The 23,447-nt window shown below is 39.2% G+C and overlaps 1 protein-coding gene across 3 annotated transcripts in view; it reads right to left on the bottom strand.

Moving 5' to 3' along the window:
* Positions 1 to 98: 98 nt before the first annotated feature.
* Positions 99 to 23,447, bottom strand: part of mtmr8 (myotubularin related protein 8) — a 52,301-nt gene continuing 28,952 nt past the window's right edge. For all 3 annotated transcript variants that reach the window (XM_031890833.1, XM_012967633.3, XM_004915755.4), the window contains 12 exons: positions 22,692 to 22,854; positions 16,929 to 17,086; positions 16,316 to 16,444; positions 14,340 to 14,474; positions 13,183 to 13,315; positions 12,124 to 12,233; positions 10,938 to 11,063; positions 8,042 to 8,091; positions 7,351 to 7,551; positions 6,503 to 6,628; positions 5,529 to 5,655; positions 99 to 4,788 (listed from right to left, as the gene is read on the bottom strand). In XM_031890833.1, coding sequence (XP_031746693.1) covers positions 4,363 to 4,788; positions 5,529 to 5,655; positions 6,503 to 6,628; positions 7,351 to 7,551; positions 8,042 to 8,091; positions 10,938 to 11,063; positions 12,124 to 12,233; positions 13,183 to 13,315; positions 14,340 to 14,474; positions 16,316 to 16,444; positions 16,929 to 17,086; positions 22,692 to 22,854 — 1,884 coding nt within the window. In that variant the 3' untranslated portion in view covers positions 99 to 4,362. The remainder of the gene's footprint in view (positions 4,789 to 5,528; positions 5,656 to 6,502; positions 6,629 to 7,350; positions 7,552 to 8,041; positions 8,092 to 10,937; positions 11,064 to 12,123; positions 12,234 to 13,182; positions 13,316 to 14,339; positions 14,475 to 16,315; positions 16,445 to 16,928; positions 17,087 to 22,691; positions 22,855 to 23,447) is intronic.

Below are 23,447 nucleotides of genomic sequence, written 5' to 3'. Positions count from 1 at the left end.
TAGTCCAGCAATGTCCACAACCTACTCATAGAGCAAAACATACCACAATATTTATCAGCACAGAATAAAACACCATAGAACACAAATAACTAAAAAAAAACCTTTAGAAAAGTGGTTTATTTCCTTTAGAAAGACAACTGCAACATTTAATAAGAGGATGGTCACATTGTATTTGTATACAGGTATAGAGCAGTGCACTGTACAGCAGTATGTGTAACTTCATTTGCCTCCCCTGCTAAAGAAACAGACACACATAGTGCTACAGTGCCACAGTACCCATGCACACAGGAGACACTTGCTGCCATTCATATATACACACCCCTCACAGTTAACACATCAGTAAACATAAGCGGGGAAAAAAGGGTAAACAGCAAGTTTTTGGGAGATTCTGTTTTTTTTTCTCACAATGTGGCACAAATACACCAGGACTTATTTTCAGATCCTGACAATGGGAACCAACATCCTTATGGCACACATGGTCACCCAAAAATTGCTGCCTGGCACACATTTGAGGTCACATATGCTTATATGTACTAGGGATGCATCGAAACCCCGAACCCACCCTGATGGATTCTGCCAAATCCGAATTAGCATTAACCCCCCCCCTAAAATTTAACCCTTTCTGAGTGCTAATTAGCATATGCTAATTTTGCTAATTAGGATTCAGATTCAGTTCAACATGGACGTTGGATTCGGCCAAAACCGAATCCATCAAAAAAAGGCTGGATTCGGCCTGAATCCTGAACCGAATCCGGGATTTGGCGCATCCCTAATATGTACGATGATAGCCATTAACTGTAACATGTAACAATGTCTGCTTTTTAGCATGAGAGAGAAAGTTACTGTAGATAAGTGTTTCTCTCTTCTGTGCGCCATTCAATATCAGCACAGAGATGGCAGCAGAGGAGAGAGGGCATTCATTTCCTGGCCCAGATACCAGGTGGGCATGGTGGTTGCATCTAAAGCTGGAGTTCAGAGGGACACATGATTGGTTTCTACTGTGAATTCAGTTATTGCTAACAATATTATTAATTATAATGTGGATATGTACATACTGCATATATTTTAATATCAGACAACAACCCTTAGGGACACTTCCCACCCATCAGTGCACAACCCCAGCCCTTTCATTCTCACGTAACAGTCATTTTATTGATTGGATTCATTATCATTCTGAACCAAGAAAAAGAAAAATTGGACAACACAAGAAAGTTACATATAATCTGTCATAAAACCTATAAAATCTGTGCAAAGTACAGCAAAGCAATAATCTCACCTAGAACATTTATATCTATCATATATACTAGCTGTCCTGGACTCTGTAAGGCGCCATATGTCTATTTACTGGGCTGGTGGGGGGCTGTTTGGGCCCTCTGGGTACCTGAAATGCCAGGGTCTAATTTGAATCCCAGTCTGGATCTGTGTAAAAAAATCAACAGAACTTTTTTTTTTTTTTTTTTTTTTTTTTTAAATAGAAAAGCAAAAATAAGCCCTGTATCAACTGGGAATCTTAGAATAAAGCATTTGTATGATGTGCAGTTTTACACTTCTGTGTGTGTTTTATTTGCCATTTTAGACCCACTCCTAGCCACTGAGGTTTATATATGAACTGGGCAAATTTGCCCCTGAGCAGTAACCCATGGCACACAGTCAGATGTTTGCTTCCACTGTTCTACTTGCAGCTGGCTGAAAAAATGCTTATTGTTGATTAGTTACTAAGTATTATTGCCCAGTAGCATATTTGCCCCGTGTTTATAAATAATCCCCACTTTCTTTCTTGTCTGTCATTCAAACATCTGTCTGGTTTCTAGGGTAAGTAGATTCCTAGCAACCAGATAAATTTGACCTACAGCTTCCTGGGTGCAACTGTAATTAAAACCGATAAAAAAAAAAAACAGTCTCTTAATAGCAATGTCATTTTAAAGGGCTACTTAAGCTGTAGAAAACCGCAAAACATTTTGGCAATATTGGTTACTACTACTAAAAGCAGTTTCAATTGTCCTTTCTTATAATGAAATATACTAAAAAAAAGACAAACATTTGTTAATCTCAATATCTTGACCAAATGAAGAGCTTGCATTGAGCTAAGAGAATCAGCAGCATGGCATCCAGGAGGTTCTTGAAATGAATAAAAAGTGGCGCTATAAGGGCAAATTCATAATCCTGGTATAAGCCTTTAGCACAGTTGTTTAAAAATACAGAGAGACCTACTATAGCATTTGCACTAAACATATGTATGCCATTAACAGTGACTACAACTTGATCAGCCATAGCATAAAAAGGAAGGTCAACGGAAATAAAAAAAACAAAGTCATGGCATGGGTGACAAGGCAGGACAATTAAGCAACCAGTATTGCTATGCAAAAAAACAGCATTGTTTACACAAGTGATTTCAGTGGTCACTACTAGATCCTCCTTCTGAATTTCATGTGCAGTTCAATTACTTACAAGCAACAGAATTCTCTGTTGAGCTATACAGAAATTTAATATAGTGTTTAGGCTCGTGGCAAATCTGACAACTCCCACTGACCAACGGAAATTGCATGGTACATGCAGTTCTTATTTGGACAAGATTATACTGCTTCCAGGCTAAGAACCATAGGTTCACGGGCAATGTCAAGAATTTCCCATTGAAGTCTGTGGTAGGTGCCCTGGGTTGTCTCAGGTTCTACCCTGCTGCTTGAATCACACAGGTGTAGAAAGCACCCCTTGTAACATAGCCCTTAGGTGTTAAGTTACAAGATTTACTTCCTATAGTGAGCATTGGCCAGCTATTCGAGACTAATATGACAACTACAACTGTAAGTATACAGACTGTTTTTTTTATGAAATCTGCAATTGCAAGTGTTAATTGAAGTGCTTAATGTCAGCCAGGCCTAATACAAAAGCTACCAGGCATCATTTATGTATGGGAACTAAGAATTCTTTCTTTGTTCCTTACATTACATACCACAGTCCAGGCTGGCACATGTATTGCCTGTTCTGCAGCTGCATGGCACTGGGGATAGACAGGCCCCGGGCATAACATCTTGCACATTAGCCTTAAAGTATGCTGTCACACATTTAACTATAGGCACTTATAGATATAACACTATTACTAAATTACTATTATAACCCTATTGAAATCATTTTTTCCCTGCAGAATTTTAATAAAAAGGGATAAACAGACCAATGCCTTTTTTTCTTTTTTACCAGTAGTGTCCCCAGGTTTCCCTGCCCCCTTATCAACCATATCAACTGGGCTGTGGCACAGCTGGATTGGTGGCATCACACCTGGTGTCCAGGCTCCCTAGTGGTGAGTGTTAAGCAGGAGCACTGACACTTCAAGCCAACCTGGTCTTGAATTTCAGTGCCCACGCTCCAGCAACAGAAGGCCACTGAATTCCAGTTTGTTAAGTGCACATTTAATATAAACAACAGATACTGACTCTGGCACTCAAATTCCTCAACTGAAACCCTACCACAAACTTTCCTTGTTCCTACTTTTTGAATGAGCTGAGCCATGATTTTCCAATACGTCTTGCTATGCCAACCATATCTTGTGGTGATCAAAAGCCACAGACCAAGTACACAGCAGCTGAACTTAGTAAAACTTGGTTGCCAGACCCATGAGAACAAAGACATATTTCTAAACTGCCTAAACAGCCATAGTTTCTTCATGCAGTGAATGGTGGTTCAATAAAGTCCAATAGAGCACAGTGAACAGCTTTAAATGTACATGGCAATGTACCCTTAATTCATATTACAGAGAGAATACTGCAAAAGGGTAAAGAAAAAAAAGTTCTTCAGCACCAGATATCCAGGAGAACTGTAACATCCTCACTTTATTCTCCAAAAAATCCTTTCTGTACCAGTGGCTTTAATTGTGTGGCAAAAATCCCACTGGCATCCATATCAACAATAAAAGTAGTCAAAGGATGCAGTGTGGCCTTGGAGTCAGGCAACATAAAGCATGTAAGTTAACCCTTAACATGGCATGAAATGTTAGCGCAGTATTGTATAAACCTATTACAGGCACATTTTGTTTGTAATAAAAGGCATTTAATATCCCCACACCCCTAGGAGCATCTGCTGTCTTCTTGAAATCCTCCACCTTAATCATTTTAATGCCAAATGGCAAACACTGAACTCTGCTGTTTTCCCCATTTCTTACAGTTTATCCTGGAACAATATGATATGGGGAGCAGATCTTCGTCCAGATAAGATACCTCACCAAATGAAAATACACTGTGGCAGTTCAGTCATGCTAGGCCTCTTCAACTCTTAGCTACATGATATGCTAAGATGTACACATGCATCTTGTTGGTCATGTGGGATTTTAGATATGATATACCCGACGGTAGGGACAGATGGTAGAGATACTTAAATCTCTTGCGGCGATCCAGACTGAGTAATGATATTACCAGTATCTAATTTCCCAGTTGAAGGTAAAAGGTTACAGGTAGAGGAAGTCCTGTCCTCTTCTCCAGTAACATTATGACCATTGGCTACTGACAGATTATTTTCCACTTCTCCAGTAACATTATGACCATTGGCTACTGACAGATTATTTTCCACTTCTCCAGTAACATTATGACCATTGGATACTGACTGATTGTTTTCCAATGTCTCAATTAAATTATGGTCACTATCTGTCATGGATCCATTTGACAGCTGACACTTAGTCTCTTCTTTAGAAAGCTCTGGAATGTCTTTATTTGCCATTACTTCAGTTGTAGGTACAGTCTGTAAGTGCACTGATAATACACTGGGTCCTTTCTTCTCAGGGAAGTCCTGTGCAGCAAGTTTCTGTTCCGTAAGAAGGAAAAAAAAAAAAAAAAAGTCAAACCCATATCTTCCAAAGTTTTGAATTCAAACCAGAATCCTAGTTCTTGGGATATTTACTGCTTACTCAGAGATGCTGAAATTTAGGTTTAGATACATTCAAGGGGCAGTATATGCCTATTCTGTTAAGATTATACTGTCCATTTAAAAATGGATTTGAGGGTATCCGACTACACCGTTAAAAACTTTTTTTTTTTTTCCAATATTAATAATAAATCTGAGAGAATGAAAACTTCCTTCCTTACTAGCAGCCCTTTTCCCACCAGAATGGAAAATCTGATGTCCACACTTGTCAGTGTTTTCAAGTAAAAGCCTCTTACCATGTGGGTTTTCATTCAAGTGAAATGTAGGCAGCTGCTAGCCAGGAAGGATTCTTGGATCTCCATAGATCTTAGGCCACAATGACATGTGATGTACCATCCACTTCTCTCCATCTGCTTTTTGTAGGCAGGCAAAGTGGAGCAAATTCAGTTCTCTCTGCCTATCTGCAAATCTCATGTGGAAAGAAGCAGACAGTATGCCATGTGTGACTGTAGCCTTACTACGACAGTCCTGCTACCCCAACTAAAATGCTGTGTGCCATGACTCTTAAATGGATTGGGTTCCCGCCCAGTCAGGTTGTAAGTTATATGCAGTACAAATGTTTTACTGTAGTGTTCACTGGCCTTTGACTTGCTTTCCTTTCATATATTTGAAAAACTTACATTTTCTGCCTCAATCTCACTTTTCTCCAGTGCTGCTTTCTTGTTCATACATTCCAGCAGGTAATCCAAAACGCATTGCCTGGGGTGCATCCCTTTGTCAAAGCGGTTATACATTCCACACCAGAACCTGCTCAAGCAAAATAAACATGTTTTCAGATGCTCTATGACAATAAAGCAAGTATAAATACAAAGCACTTATAAGATCAGACTGACAGGAATTGCAGTGTAGTTCAGTCAAACTTTAGAATTCCCTAATCAGCCAGAAATTGTAAATGCCTCATTGGTTGGGTTTAAAGAAAAATAAAAAAGGGACTGCATGCCTTGCAAGCAAAGAAAAGCATGATCATATAACATAATGCAAACAGATGCACTGACCTGGTGAATAATCAGCTTGTCCTTTACATATAAAATGGGTATCAGTTGCATTAGTAATGCACAGGTTGGCCTGAAACCCATAGCCCCAGTTAGTAACTTTTACCCACAGTCATTAATGGGTTTGGTGACAAATGTTTTACCGCTGACCTTATGGACAAGCATCCCTGGCAGCTTTGATCTTCCTTGGCCTCTTATACAGAGGCTATATCAGTGGTGCAACAGTTAACACATTTCTTATTGCCAGTATTTTGGCATGGAACCTATGATTTTTCAGTTAAAGCAAACAGGTCATAAACTAGAAGGAGTTTTTGTCAAGTGGCGGGGGCAACTCATATAGGGGGTGTCTTTCTTAGGGTTTTGTAGAGATTTGCTTTAAATAAATGGTTATGACTGGGCTAACAAAGAAGCAAGGTGCACTTAGGGTAAATATTGTATTAAAAATGCACACAGACTACAAATGTTGGACATTTATATGCTGCATAACATGTAACATCATTTATAAACTGCTCATCTAACGTTTTAGGGGTCCCTCCCAAATGGTAGGATACTTAACATGAACATTCCCCAGAAAAATTGTGCAAAAACTTTGGAGGACTTACTTGAAGGTGAAAGGCAGGGTGATTGGCCGAAGTGTTTTGTAGGCCAAGTGTGTATATAAGGGGTTCACAAACTCTTGTTTCCTTTGCAAGAGGAATTGCCACAAAGAATGAGTTCTTTCAAAGATCCTAAGAATGCATTAACATGTTTCATTATTGTGAAGCAAAACATATAACAAAACTGACTGGAATCAAATAATCATTAACAAATCTTTTAGTGTAAACCAGATCTCTTGGCTAGATGCAAATTCTTATGATGCAAATCAATTAAGACTGTTGGTCTACAGGCCAAGTTAATTAACATTCTTGAAATATGTGAGTCCAAGTAGTTAGGTCAGAACTGAACTAACCATGGATTTGAGGATTAAAAGAGTCAATTGAAAAATAAGCAATAAAAATTACATATGCCTATCATGTAAAACAGCTTTGTTTGTTTTACAGTACTTAAAGCTGCCTATACATTTTAACATTCACTTGTTTGGTAAGATCCCCAAATACAAGGATGTTTGACCAATTTGGCCAACCACATGCAGGGCCTAATTGGATCACACTACAGGCTTACAGCGACCAGAGGATTTATGCAGTGCTTGCCAGATTAAACTTGTAAACCTAACTGATAGGTATCTGTTGGACTTTCAGACAGATTGGTCTGGCAGCCCCCCCCAACACAGCCAACTGAAGACCAAGAGCAGCCTTCTGTTCTGATGGGTGCAGCACAAGTTATGTTCCCCAATGGCTCTATAAATCATATATTTGTTCATCCAAGACAAAAAATCTCTTATCTTGAATGAAAAAAAGCTTGCATTCCAGATATAGTTTTCCTCTGATACATTAACCCTTTAGAAACTCACTTTAGTTCTTCGCGTTCCTTCTGGGAATTTCCAATAAAGTTGCCAAACTGACAGGAGAAAATATGGTCATGGATCTCCAGTAGGAACCTCTCGCTGAACTCAAAGGCACAGGGGAACTGCTCCGTGAGGTGCCACACGCACTCAACAAACTGTGTAAATACAGGTGAAACCTCTTTTGGATCCACGTCTAAGTGGCCACATCTACAATGGACAATTTATACATGAGTTTTGCCACAGTACGATAGAAATATTATACGTTTTTGATACTGCATCTTAATATGTCTGGGACTAGGTTCTGTTTGTTCATACAGATGTCTAATATTAAATGTTTGTCACAGTTCTTCATGTGGTTATTGTTGAAGCGTTAAACAAATGAGCCATCATAAATACTTGATGGGTTTTTTTAACATTTCGAATTTCTTTTTTTCAAACTTATGTAATATGTCCTCTAAAAATGAATATTGTGTAGCATATTGTATGATTAAAATTTTTTCCATTTTTGACTGGTTTGCTTTTTTATTTTAATAAAATACAGTGCTATGTACTCGATGGTAACTAAGAGAGCATAAATTCATGTTAAAAACATATACAGATTATGGAAAGACCTCCACATTTGGAAGACTTGGGCCCCAAACATTCTCCATAGTAGATCTCACTTAATTAGCGGTATATTTGTATTCTATACACTTACCTTTGAGTAAATTTGTGTCCCAAAGATATCCACTCCTTTTCTATAAGAAACTTTCAGGAGAAGAAAAAGGCATCACTTCAGTGATATTTCAGAAAACATCTAGCACACAGTTATATAAACCTGAACATTTTCCTACACTATTAAATGTAAATGTATGTGCTGCAGCTCCTGCTGGAAGCAGCTCCCACAAAACTGCCCAATAACAGAGCAAGCAAGAAGAAGGTTTAGGACATTGTGATTCCATAACAGAGAAGTGCTGGAGACTTTATACCCCTGAGATAATCACAATCCAAGTCCTTTAGAAAAGCAGAAGTATGGGACCTGTTATCCAGAATGCTTGGGGTATTCCAGATAAGGCATCTTTCTGTAACTTGGATCTCCTTAAAGTTACTAAAAAATAATTTTAACATTAAACATAATTGTTTGGTCCCCAATAAGGATTAATTATATCTTAGTTGGGATTAAGTACAAATTACGGTTTAATTATAACAGAAAAAAAAAAAAAAAATCAGGAGATGCCCTTCCTGTAATTTGAACCTTTCTGGATAACGGGTTTCCAGATAACGGATCCCCTACCTGTATGTCAAAAGAATATAATTCCCAGCACTGGGTAAATATGCAACAGAAGTGTGGGCAAAAAGGCGTACACTCCTTATTTCCCATCAATCAGCAGTCAACACAACTGGCTTTAATAAGAAACTCAAATAAGGGCTCCAAAGCATGACATGTTGCATACTCCCTTTATAGTTACATAGTTACATAGTTACATAGGGTTGAAAAAAGACCATTGTCCATCAAGTTCAACCCATCCGAGTAAACCCAGCACACAACCTATACTAACCAATCTATACACTCACATACATAAACTATAAATACAACCAGTAATACTAACTGTAGATATTAGTATCACAATAGCCTTGGATATTCTGCTTGTTCAAAAACTCATCCAGGCCCCTCTTAAAGGCATTAACAGAGTCTGCCATTATCACATCACTAGGAAGGGCATTCCCCAACCTCACTGCCCTCACCGTGAAAAACCACCTACGCTGCTTCAAATGGAAGCTCTGTTCCTCTAATCTATAGGGGTGACCTCTGGTGCGTTGATTGTTTTTATGGGAAAAAAGAACATCCCCCAACTGCCTATAATCCCCTCTAATGTACTTGTACAGAGTAATCATGTCCCCTCGCAAGCGCCTCTTTTCCAGAGAAAACAACCCCAACCCTGACAGTCTAACCTCATAGCTTAAATCTTCCATCCCCTTTACCAGTTTAGTTGCACGTCTCTGCACTCTCTCCAGCTCATTAATATCCTTCTTAAGGACTGGAGCCCAAAACTGCACTGCATACTCAAGGTGAGGCCTTACCAGGGACCTATAAAGCGGCAAAAATATGTTCTCATCCCTTGAGTCAATGCCCTTTTTTATACAAGACAGCACTTTATTTGCTGTAGTAGCCACAGAATGACACTGCCTGGAATTGGCAGTTCTCTATCCAATTACAAATATTATGTTCTAGGCCAATATTCCTCAATTTGATCATTAACCTTCTGTGAGGTACTGTATCAAACGCTTTAGCAAAATCTAAGTAGATGACATCAACTGCCATTCCAGCATCAAGGTTCCTGCTCACCTCCTCATAAAAGGCAACTAAATTAGTCTGGCAAGATCTGTTACGCATAAAACCATGCTGGCACAAACTAATAGTATTGTGAACTGCAATGTATTCAACTATCCTATCCCTTATTACCCCTCCCAGAAGCTTTCCTACTACTGATGTCAGACTAACAGGCCTATAGTTTTCAGGCTGAGAACGAGATCCCTTTTTAAATAATGGCACCACATTAGCAATCCGCCAGTCTCTCGGCACCATGCCAAACCTCAACGAATCCTGAAAAATTATGTGAAGAGGCTTGGCAATCACAGCGCTCAGCTCATTTAATACCCTGGGATGAATCCCATCCGGTCCTGGACCTTTGTTTACCTTTACATGTTCAAGTCTCTTTTGAATTTCCTCCTGAGTGACCCATGCGTCAGTAGCTAAACTACTAGCACTGGGTAAATTAAAAGGGAAGCCTTCATTATCTGGCTCCTCAGATGTATAGACAGATGAAAAATAAGAGTTCAAAATTTCTGCTTTTTCCCCGTTCTCATCAACCAACGTACCCCCCCGTGATAATAAAGTTCCCACCCCTTCTTGCTTCATTTTTTTACTATTCACGTAATTAAAAAATAATTTTGGATTCTTTTTACTCCTTGCTGCAATATCCCTTTCCATCTCTATTTTAGCTTGCTTGATAGCTTTTTTGCATGCTTCATTGCTTCCCTGTACCTGCACGTTTTTTATTACCAACCTCACAGGCTAGAAGTGCCAACTGTGCATCAAAACACATCAAGTTGTGGAGGTTTGATTGAAGCATTAATGTAGAGATGCCTGAATCATGATGTGGAAACTTAAACGTATGATTTAATGTAAACATCAGCCCTTACATCCTTCCTACAAAGGGTGCAAATGTACACACCCACCTATTCCCATGGTGCTACACTTAAGATGCTTTGTTTCATACATCTATTTTCAGACAGTATGTGTATAGTTTTCTTCCCTTTTCATAAGTGTACTAGAATGAGAAATAGACAAAATACCTTGCCCAATTTTCCAGTCATGTGATGTAAAGTATGAATCAGAATTTTACACTTAAGTTGATTTGCTTGATTTGGCTGAGGTAGTCCCCACAAGTCAGTATTACTGTCCAGCTCACATGGGGCACATTTACAAATAACAAATAAATTTGTCACAGTGCAGTAATCTATAGCAGACAAGTAGCTTTAATTATTGTACTGTGGGCACAAAAACGGATTCCTTCTCTAGTTGCTTGGTGATACATTTATCTCAGCCTCACCATAAATCCTTTGATAGTCCTGTAGAAAGGATCCAACAGAATGCTGGCTAGAGAGCACACCTGAGCTGTTCGGTCCCAACCATCAGAACAGTGAACCAACACACTTGCATTCTCATCTTGCACTACCTGGCAGAAAGAACAGGGTTAAACAGGGTACAACCGCTAACAAGGCAAGATGATAATAATTAATAAATACATTAACAGAACCCTGACAGCATAAAAGCCCAAGCTACCAAGTCACCTATTAACTAAACAAACAGTTTCAATTACATTTCCAAGCAAACAAAGCCTGGAATAACTATATATTTGCCTGATGGTTTTAATCTCTTTGTGATATGCTGTAAAAAAAAAAAAAAACAACACTTTTCCTTACAACAAAAACATTACTTCTGAGCAAAATAAGAAAAGACATAAGACCACTGTGCGATTAAAGCATGATGACAGAAGGGCCCACAAGAACACTTGAAAAAACCTTGGCAACTGTTGCTAGGGTTAATGGTCCTAACAATTGGAATGAGGACTGTGAGACCAGAAACTATTAATCATCATATTTAAGTGCTTTTCTATTTATTTTCCTTCAATCTGTCATGCTTACCACTGCCTAGTTGCTAGGTCAATGTTCATAGCAACAAGATTACAGTTTAAATGCAATAGTGCCATAGCCACTGTTTATATATCACAGTGTATTTTATAAAAAAAAAAAAGTTGTGAATTCATAATAAAGAAATGTTAACTTTCCCGTTCCCATTCTAAATCTATTATGAATGAAGAACTGAGAAATGTAATTATCTTTATTTTAAACTGCCCTTGAGGCTTGTCAGTTGTGGCCTTCCTTAAATACTTAAAAAACTATTAATTAAACCCAATAGGATTGTTTTGCACCCAATAAGGATTATTTATATCTAAGCTGGGATCAGTTACAAGGTACTGTTTTATTACTACAGAGAAAAAGGAAATCGGTTTTAAAATTCTGATTTTATTAAAATGAAGTCTATGGGAGATAGGCTTTCCGTAATTCTGAGCTTTCTGGATAACAGGTTTCCGGATAAGGAATCCCATACCTGTACCTATTTATTTAACAACATCTGGACCACTGCAAGCTGCCTGTACTCAGCACCAACACCAAGCTTGAGTTAAATGAACAAACAAGAAAACTCAGCCTAATGGAAATAATGGCATGAAGTACCTTTGCCAGGAAAACGCCGGCGTCCATCACAGCTTTAATATGCCGTAACCACCCAGAGTTCTCAAGGACAGTCAGGAAATTGCTCATGGACGGACTTTTCATTTCACACACTAGATAAAAATGTTGAGAATGTATTTAACTACAAGCACTTCCACAATTGGAATTAGCAGGAACTGCCTGACAAGCTGCAAGTGAAAGATAAAATAGTGCCGCCCTAGATGTTGGCTTACTTGTCTGTAGCAAGTATTAGGCCAGGGACACACAGAGCAGATCATACACTCTCTGCCTGCATTATTTTTACCCAGGCGGAGGAAAGTGTATCTGTTGTCATGCAACCCCTTCCTGTAGCTCAGGGATCCCCAACCTTTTTTTTTTTTACTCGTGAGCAACATTCAAATGTAAAAAGAGTTGGGGAGCAACACAAGCATAAAAAAAGGTACTTGGAGGTGCCACATAAGGGCTAAAATTGGCTATTTGGAAGCCCCTATGTGGAATGGCAGCCTAAAGAAGGCTCTGTTTGTCTTTACACTTGGTTTTATGCCACCAAAACTTGCCTCCAAGCCAAGTTATCAAAAAATGAACACCTGCTTTAAGGCCACTGGGAGCAACAGCCAAGGGGTTGGGGAGCAACATGTTGCTCACGAGCTACTGGTTGGGGATCACTGCTGTAGCTCAATTGGCCGCTCAAATGGTGTTGGTCTGGGTGGAGCTACATGGAGCAGATATCAGCTTGTAAATGAGAAAGTATACATTTTCATGCAGATATCTGGTTTGTGTGGCAGTATATGTATTTTTGTCAGTTTTGGCTTGGGCATTGAGTTTGTATGAGTGGGTTTTTTCCAAATACTCCGGTTTCAACAATCCAGAAATTAATAGGCAGGTTAATTGGCTTCTAATCAAAAATTGTTCCCTCTGTGCATGAATGCCATAGGGACCTTCGACTGTAAGCTCAACAGGGGCAGGAACTGATTTTTAAAAAAAGTTTGGCGCTGTATAAAAATACAGGTTATAAATAAACAAAATAAATATAAATTTTGAAACGGTGCAAAAAATATTTACCTTCTAAAAGTTTTTGAAGGCTGTTACGCATAACATGAATGTTTTCAATCCCAATAAACTTAAAACGAATGTTAGGGTAATTGTCTTCATTCTCATAGCCTTTACCTGCAGCTCTGTTAGCCATTGCATTCAACTGTCAAACACAAAATAAAGGCCATTGTTTAGTAACAGGTAAGAAACAGTCAAGCTAAAATATTATAAAACACTACAATTAATACCTTCAAATCACTGATATTAGCTGGCCGATAAAAACAACAACAAAAAAAGCTATTCTTTCAGTTGATATATCACTTATTTCTAAAATATATTTTTAAAATGCTTAGAAAAGCAGAAATGTTTTTTTTAATTTCATAAATAAACCTATTTTAGTTCCAGCAAGTGGCAGGTGCAGCAGTAAAGGCAAAACCGACCTATCGACATTGGTCCTGCCTTAGCCACACAGCAGAATGTCAATCCACACCTGTTCCTGCACAACAAGCTATCTGCAAACATTGTATTTTGCCAATCCAGCCGTATGACAAATATAAAAATTCCCTCTAAAGCCCATAAGTTCTGCCACAAATTTGGCATAAGGACTTTAATTTCTTAAAACATCTCTACAAAGAATGATTATTCCTGTATGCCTTATATTACAATAGTTAAAGATTCCATTACTGCAATTGCCAACATAACACCAGCCTTAAAATGTGGAAACAAGTCTGTTGGTAGCCATGTTTAAGTCAAAGGGGGCATAGAGCATGATTAGCTGTAATGAAATGTTTTGCATCCATTGCCTACTCTGCATATAGGGCCAAACTAGATCCACAGAGAAGCTGCATATGCACAAACTATAATACCCTGGAGAACCAACAGGATTCAGCAGCTTTAAGCATAAAAATATCACAAGCAAATGTGTATTAAAGGGAAAAAAGGCTTTATTTGGTCCTTCTAAAATGACCCTAACCTTAAAAGATAAGTGCCTGAACGCAACATGTAGGTTTAAGCATAATAAGATTGTTCTACAGTAATTATGCTGGTCTCATAAATGTATCTTATTTCCATTAGAAACAACAGGAACCTGACTATGGCTAATGCCTATTAAAAAAACTAAATATCATAAATGGTCCCAGAAAACCCTGTAAAAGCTTGTTTTCAAAGTCTTAAACCAAACTTAATACCTTAGGTCTCGTGTCTACAACATACATGAAGGGGCTTCCTGGGTTAGCCTTGCCAATTGTCTCAAGCATTTTCTCATCATCCTCGCAGCGAGCACTAAAGCCGGACAAAGGTTGGCTACACCTACAAATCACAGCCTAAGGAAATAGAAAAGATTTGATAGGATGAAAACAAATTAAATTTAAAGGTATAGTATCAGGGAAAAGGACATTTTTCACTGAAAACAATTAACAGTAATGCAGTTTGGGGGGGGGGGGGGAGAACTTTGCTGCTGAAAATGTTCCTAGGATTTTTTATACTTGTGTAGATTAACCCCTTTTCCAGGTTGACATGTGACTATTTCAATTTTCTTTCAGGCAAAAAACAGAAAATCTGTTTTGTTTTTAGCTTATGTCTTACCTAACAGTTTCTTAGCCACTGGAGAAAAGCCTGAAACCACCCATGTCGTCTGTAATTATGTTTAATGGAAACTGCTATACCTGCGGTGATGGACTGTTTCCATTAAACTCAACGCCAGGCAGCATGGGCAGGTTTCAAGTGTTTTTCAGCACTCGGAAAAAGGTTAAGAACCACTGCTTTATTAAAGGATATCTAGATACACTCAGGATCAGAGCCACTGTCTTTTAAAACAAGACCAATTATCCTTCATGTCTATGGATCATTAAAATTAACTGCTTGGAATACACATGGCTGATTTAAAGAGCGTGAAGCAATAAGGAGGTTTAACCCATGCAATATAAATGGATGCTTTGAGTTTATAACCAAAATAAACAGAGGACATATCCTGTATTGTAATCTCCTGTGCAAAAAAATTAAATAATTATAACCAAAGAGGATAATTATGTGAGAACAATATCCTTTTAAAAGATTTAAGTAACACAAACAAAAAAGCAGGACAGATATTTTATGGTCTTACCAAAGGCACAGATGAACCTATTATTCAGATGTCAATATGTAAGTAAGACACAATGACTGTAAGGTGCAGCCAGTGATGCAGTGACTAAATCAGATAAGTCCACTTGCATTAAAGGCACTGCTGTATTCCAACACTAGAGTGTTAAAACCAAACGATTAACATCAATTTCTTGTATGCTTGGTTTTATCTAAGTTGCCCCTAGATCATGGTTCCTTTCCCTCAGAAACTTTACAAAATATTAACAAACAGATCAGACTTTACTAAAGTCTGTTTTCTGTCCCCTCTGTCAGTGAATGATTAGCTGTTATGAACAACCAGTAAGCATTAAATGGAGGCGAGGGTTAGGGCAGTAAGGTACATAAGAAAAACAGCAAGATTTACAGGGTTCTGTATAAAAAAAAAAAGTAGGCACGTAGTACACTACTTTGTCAACCTGTTTGAGTAGCTAATGTGTGCGTGTCACTTTGAATCCTTTAAAGCTAAAACGTGTTAACACTAACCCAAGATTACCTTAACAGTAAATCTGGTGTCCTTGCTTATTACTTAATAACAAGTTTCTTATTGCTCAGCAGAGCAGGGCAGGGTGTAACTGTGATTACAGATATTTCTAAATAAAGCTTTTTGTGCTTTGCATACTTCCTCCTAAATGTGTCCACTTCAAGACTCCTTTATACACATGTGCATATGTTATCCTGAGATTATGGAGTATGGCCAGAAGTCACAACAAAATATTTTAGATGCCAACACCCTCTTCTATGTGGATAGGGCACTTATTTTAGTAACAGTTGTACCATACAGTTGTTCTTTTAGAGGACTAAAGTATCTCACAATGTTACAGCACAAACTATGTCAGAAATGATTTAAAGCATGTATGTGGTTTGATACTGTTGGCAAAACAGTTTTCAGACCCCAGGTTTATAGGAAATATATGCATATCATATCTTCTGCAAGGACTGCAAAGTTGAAATACAGTCATGTTCCTCTTCAGCCAATCTCAGGAAATCAGCACTTCCTTTTCTGAGCACTGCACAGGTCAGAAAGCTGTTGGCGCATGTGACTCACATTGTTATCTTTGAAATAATACGACAGCACAGGAAACCGCCCTCTGCTTCTGAACTTTGCGCTCCCAAGAATTGTAGCTTCATTAGCTTCCTTTGGTACAACAAGACAGGTTGGATAGGTGCTGCAAACCTGCAACAAAAAAGCACAAACATCATCATGTTTGACATGCAAACCCTGGAAAAAATAGGAGTGGTGCTTCAGGATCTCATAAGACTTCTCTTCTCCCTTAAGCAAAGAATGCAAACTTAAACCAAGGGAAAAACTCATTACCATGTTACAGTTACAATTACCACAAAATATAAATATATTACATATAGATACATATAAATATAACAGGGAATTCAGAACTAACAGGATTTCACTTAAAAAAAAGCAAAAAAAGACGCAAAAAAACCAAACATTTTTTATTTTAGGCTCACAATACCTTTTTTATGTTTACTTAAACAAAATGATTTTATTATTATTCTTTCTATTTATATGAAGCTTCAACAGGCTTCAATCAAGCTGTGTGGATTAATAGAGGATTGAAAGGCGAGAAATAAATGCATTCAGTGTGATTCAGCAATATTACAGGGGTAATTTCCACTGGGTTCTAGTAAAGGCACGTGTGTACCTTATAATCCTTATTGAGATCAGTCAGCTTCCAGAACTCATTAGGGATGCCCATGCGAAGGAACTCCACCTCCAGGTCAACCTGTTTCCATCCCACAGCCCGCTCATCTTTGTCGTGGCTAGGATTGTATGAAAATGCATACAAGTCTTCATATTTTGCTAGAAAAGAAAAGATATTTAGAAACAGAAAACCTATGGAGAATTTATTCAATAAGATTTTATAGAAGAATAAGAAACAGTAGCAGAAATATTGCAGCTTTTGCCTTTTTTACATTCTATCAGCAGGATGCAGTCTTCCCAAATAAGCCTGTTTATAAACTGCACACGGGGCTGTAACTTATCTAGTGGAGTTGCTGCTATGACAAAGGACCATTTAGAATTTGCTTTATACCCATGCAAAAACTGTGCACCAGTTAGTTTGAAATTAGTTTATAATCAAGTAATATGTACTTCCAGGGCAGACTTAAGCACAATAATCCTTAAATGGTAAGCCACTTACAGATGATCATTAGTATTCTGGAACAGGCAAATTACCTGTGTGCCAACATAACATAACAAAACTAGAGAACAGAGCTTTCTCAGTGTGAAGTACTTAATACAGCAAAGACTAGGGGAAACAGTTACTGGATCAGCCATAGTTAAGTACAGGACCCCTTATCCGTAAACCCATTATCCAGACAGTTACGAATAGGCCATCTCCCATAGTTGTAATTTATTTGTAATCAAATAATTCACATTTTTAAAAATGATTTCATTTTTCTCTCTAATAATAAACCAGTAGCTTGTACTTGCTCCCAACTAAGGTATAATTAATCCTTATTGGAGCCTAAACAGTCCTGTTGGGTTTAATTACTGTTTAAATAATTTTTTTAGCAGACTTTAGGTAGGAGATCCAAATTATGGAAAGACCCCTTATCTAGAAAACCCCAGGTCCTGAGCATTCTGGATAAAGGGTCCCATACCTGTACATAGTGCTGGGCGGTATACCGGTAAAAACCGATCACCAGTGTTTTTTTTTAAACCGATATGTATTTTCTACATACCCCCATACCGGTGTGCTTGAATACTTCCGGGTGCGCACGTGACGTCAGCGCGCACGTGACGTCAGCGCGCACGTGACGTCAGCGCGCACGTGACGTCAGCGCGCACGTGACGTCAGCGCGCACGTGACGTCAGCGCGCACGTGACGTCAGCGCGCACACTCTACAAAAGCGCCATCGCATTCAGAGTCGGATACCAATGTGAGCTGGTGGGGGTGCCTGGCAAGTAATTATATTTTATGTGAAGGGGATGGGGTTGTGTTTGGGGGGGTTGTGATGGGGTGGGGTGGGGGGTTATATTTATGTGAAGGGGATGGGGGGCTGTTTGGGGTGGGGTGGGGGGGGGGTGTGCGGATGGGGGGGTGTTTGGGGTGGGAGGGTGTGTGCGGATGGGGGGTGTTTGGGGTGGGTTGGGGGGGAGTGTGCGGATGGGGGGGTGTTTGGGGTGGGTTGGGGGGGAGTGTGCGGATGGGGGGTGTTTGGGGTGGGTTGGGGGGGAGTGTGCGGATGGGGGGGTGTTTGGGGTGGGGTTGGGGGGTGTTTGGGGTGGGGGGGGGTGCGTGCGGATGGGGGGTGTTTGGGGTGGGGACGTGCGTGCGGATGGGGGGGTGGGGGGCTGCGTGCGGGATGGGGGGTGGTGGGGGGTGTTTGGGATGGTGGGGGGGGTTTGGGGTGGTGGGGGGGGTGCGGGTGGCGGGTGTTTGGGTGGTCACCTAATCATCCATGGGGAAAAAAAAATACCGTCAAATACCGTGATACCGATATAATTTTGAAAAATACCGTGATATAAATTTTTGGTCATACCGCCCAGCACTACCTGTACAAGAATGCCAGGCTTCTCAGAGCTGTCAAAATGACAGCAAAGCAAGTCTGAAATTTCTAACAAAAACTGAAAAAAATGTATATTGTACATAACTCCTTTGGGCATAGCATGCAAACTATTTAAAGGTATACAGGGATGAATAAGCTCTTACTTGCGATAGCAAGTTTTGAAATTTTAAAACATTAATGATTCTACTGGTCTAATATTGGTCACATTATCCATCCCACTTAGCTTAGCCTACCTGTCAGCCACAAAAGATGCTCTGGAGGTAATTAAAAAGGCAATTCCACTTCATAAGGTCAATGGCACATTAGGCGTATGCCACACACAGACATAGCGTCAGCCTGAGTGCAGCTACATGGAGCGGAGATTGGCCGAAACACAAACGTTGGGCAGACCTCCATTTAGCTCCATGTAGCTGCACTCAGGCCAATATTCTGCCGGTTACTGCAGCTAAATATAGAAGCATATTGGAGTCCATCTGCTTCTCTCTGGAAAACAGGCTAAGTGAAGCAGAGCATATACCTGGTGTGCCCTTGCCCTAATCGTTTCTGTTTATATGAGCATAGGTAATCTAATTATCTACCCCACAAGGACCAATATGAAGTAATTTAATCTCCCTCCCTGTTTAGCTCAAGAAATAACCAAAACCATACTTTTTTGCCATTAAAATAATGGGCAAAAGGTACAATCAAAACAAGTCCTGTTCATTAAAGAGTTGTTCACATTTGAGTTAACTTTTAGCTTGATGTAGAAAATAATATTCTGAGACCGTTTGCAATTGGTGTTAATTTTTTATTTGTATTTTTTTTAGTTATTTAAATTTGTGTTCAGCAGCTCTCCAATTTCAAGTTTCAGAAGCTAGTTGCTAAGATAGAAATTACCTTAGGAACCAGGGACTGGTTTGAATAAAAGACTTGAATACGAATAGGAGAAGGCCTAAATAGAAAGAGAAGTAATAAAAAGTAACTAACATTGTAGCTTCAGAGCCATAGCTTTTTGGCTGCCGGGAGTTGACATTTGAGAGCTGCAAAGAGTTAGAAGGCAGCAAATAATTCAAAAACTATATAAAAGAAAAAAAAAATAATGAAGGGCGCTAAAAATGTTACCTATAACTGCCCATTCTATAAAATACTAAAAGTTAACTTTAAAGGTGAACCACTCCTATAAACTCTTGTCGAAAAGGTGGCATACTGCCCCTTTAATAGTGTTTGAATAGTATGTGATCCCACATACTATTCAAATCCAGTGCATTTCATACCCTTCAGTGTAAGGTAGTGGAGTACAAGAGGATCCCTTGTAAATGAACACTACTTAGACCCAAAAGAATTGCATCAACCATCTGAACCCCCCTTGATAATGAATGGCACAAAGACTTATGTGCATGCTGTTTGTACTGGAAGCTTCATCGGTTTGGTTGCTTTTCTTATTTTATTTTTAGAAAAAAATATTTTTTCCCTCTACTGGATTGCAGGCTATTAGCCAGCACCTCCGGTTAGGGAAACAAATCTTGATAGGTTCCCTTTAAAAAGAACAGGAAAAACAGCAAGGGCATAAAAGTTTATAATTAAATGTGTGTTTTTTGTATTTTTGTCAAATCAGCAATCAGAAACGCATGAAGGAAACTGAAGGGCACAAGGTTATTCTCCTTCAGTAAGGTCTCTCCAAGCACTATTTAGAAAGCAATAGATAATGGTTGCATGAAGTCAGGAGAACAATCAAATTATGGGACTTGTCAAAATAATGTGATTGTTTTAATGAAAGCATTCTTCTTGTTTTAACCAATCATTAAGACAGTGGTTTAAAGCAAAATCTTTGTACAAAATCAGTTCAGTCATTGAAAAACACAAAAGGGTATTATAAATAGCTAGCAGATATAACAGCAAAGAGAGAAATGTGTTCCTGCTTTTATTTGAGTTACCCGCTTTCCATCATGTTTAAAGCAGGGATCCCCAAACTTTTTCACTTGTGAGCCACATTCAAATGTGAAAAGAGTTGGAGAGCAACACAAACATGCAAAAAGTTCCTGGGGTGCCAAATATGGGTTGTGTTTTGCTATTGGCAGCCCCTATGTGGACTGGCAGACAACATGATGCTCTGTTTGGCAGTACAGATGCAACTAAGACTTGCCTCCAAGCCAGGAATTCAAAAATAAGCACCTGCTTTGAGGCCACTGGGAGCAACATGCTCACAAGCCACTGGTTGGGAATCACTGCTTTAAAGTAAGCGTCCCCTTATCTCTGGACAACTGAACAAGATCATTTTTTGTTTGCAGAGGACGCTGGTTTTTAAAATGTTATCAAATTTTAATATGCAAATTAGGGTTCAGATTCCCTTCAGCATTTAGCAAAACCTGTGGAAGATTCAGCATTGGGCCAAATAATGTATGTATCTGGTGAAACTCTAATTTTTCATCCTCTCTGAGTAAAACAGTTAAAACAATACAGCCATGCTTCAGACATATAGCTCTGAAATATGTATTTGGAATTTATTTTTAGTACAGATCTGGGATAGGTTATACGGAACCAGTTAATCTCTGAATTACGCGACTGCCACCTCCCATAGACTCCATTTTAAGCAAATAATTCTAATTTTAATTCTCATCTAATGATTACCTTTTTCTGTAAAAATAAAACGTACCTTGTAATTCAGGGGTCTCAAACTCGCGGCCCACGGGCCATTTGCGGCCCTCGGTACAGTATTTTGTGGCCCGCACCAACGCCTTCTCAAAAGCAATGAATGGACCGTTATTATGGGAAGACGTTCTGTGTGCACAATTAGCTCCTTAGCAGCTAATTGTGCACACAGAACGTCTTCCCATAATAACTGTTATGATGGCATAACGTCATTTCCGCAATCAGCAGCTCCCGCCCGCCGTGCCTTGCATTATCCCTTGAAAGCCAATTTTTTGTGAAATCCCTTATGCGGCCCAGCCTCATCCTGACTTTGCCTCCTGCGGCCCCCAGTTAAATTGAGTTTGAGCCCCCTGTTGTAATTGCTACATGTAATTGCTACATGAATCCAAATTGGTGGCAAAACAATCCTGATAGGTTTATATCATTTTTAAATAATTTTTTAAATTACTTAAGATATGGAGATCCAAATTATGGCAAGATCCCTTAACAGGAAAAACCCAGGTCTTGAGCTTTCTGGATAAAAGATCCTATACCTGTATATATTTATTTATAAAAGTGCAAGCAGCTATATTAGGTTAGCTCTAAAAAGCTAAATTGCAGTACCATTGAAATAGGAAAGTTGCAAAGCTTTTTACAACTTTTAAATGCAGAATCTCAGACATGGGAATGCATTACCCAAATATATAAAAAAAAACAAAAAACAGTTTTCTACTATCAGAAATAGTTCCCTATAATGGATTTACCCCCCCCAATAGCAACTTAGGCTCAAAACCAATGGCAGTACCCAACACAGTACAAGAGATTCCTTGTTTATGGGTGTTAGAGGTGCCTCTATTACATATGCTGGTTAGAGGATGATGCACAATTGGGACAGGCTAGAGTATAACTGAACAATGTCTTCTCGCAGCAATCCATGCCAGAATACAACATCTATACAGTCTTAAATAAGAAAATTCCAACACTACACTGTGTGCCTACAAAAAAAAAAAAAAGACTTTAGCTCAGGAAAAGGATAGGGGAATCAAAGAGATCAATGATATTTTACCAATTGGACATTAGAAGAACGTTAATATCAATTTACTCAATGCTTCACTACTGGCGTTTCATCTACCACATCAAAGAGACAACCCTCACCCTAAGATACGCAAAACTAGAACTCCCAGCATCCTTTCAGCAGCTGAAGTAACAGACAGATGGTAATTTAATGCTGTAACAGGTGGAGCACAACAAGTAACTATTTTTGATTGTACCAAAATTTCCAGTACCTGGTTGGGAAAGCTTAAGCAACGACGTGTACACTTTGTGGCAGTCTCTTTCTCGCTGGATGACAAAATGTGCTGCTCGAAAGTTCTTGCAGCGAATTACAAGTGGACAGCCAGTGGTGTTAAGTGCCAGCTTCTCCACTAAGGAAATGTGATGATGTGGGATCTAGAAGGAACAGACAGCATCAATGTGTAATGCAAATCTGTTTGCAATACTCCAGCGGGATAAAAAAAAATTTCCTATAGTGACAGATGCAAGGCACTTATATAACTGCTTTGCTCAGTCAATCAGAATGTGGCTGTATTGTACATAACCACTCTGTGCGGGAAAATCTCAGCAGGTGTGGGCATCAACATTGGCACATAAAAATGCAATCAACATGCATAAAAAATGGTTTTGCCCCTGTGATATTACTGAACCTGTCATAGAACTTTGGGAGGATTTGGAGTGTTGCTGCTTCTGACTCTGGCAACCAGCCAGACAGTGGTGTAATACCATGCCACAGCCCAGAGGGGGAAGGCCCAATGCAGGGGTCTAATGCATGGCAGTCTCACACACCAGTGCAATAAAATTTGCCACTCACCTGCTCGCTTTTCTCAGTGGCAGGGATGGGGGGTAAGGGTTGGCGCATGTATGGCTGAGGGTGTGTGCCAGGCTCCCTGAAAATATTTTTGTTATTGTTTGCGGGTGGTGGGGGGAGCACAGAGTTACACTATTTCAGCCAGTGGATTAAGTGATAGGCTTAAAAGGGAAATTTA

The sequence above is a fragment of the Xenopus tropicalis genome, chromosome 8 (assembly GCF_000004195.4).
Source record: "Xenopus tropicalis strain Nigerian chromosome 8, UCB_Xtro_10.0, whole genome shotgun sequence".
NCBI lineage: Eukaryota > Metazoa > Chordata > Amphibia > Anura > Pipidae > Xenopus > Xenopus tropicalis.
The sequence above is the reverse complement of the archived record's forward strand: the minus strand, read 5'-3'. Positions and strand labels throughout refer to the sequence as shown.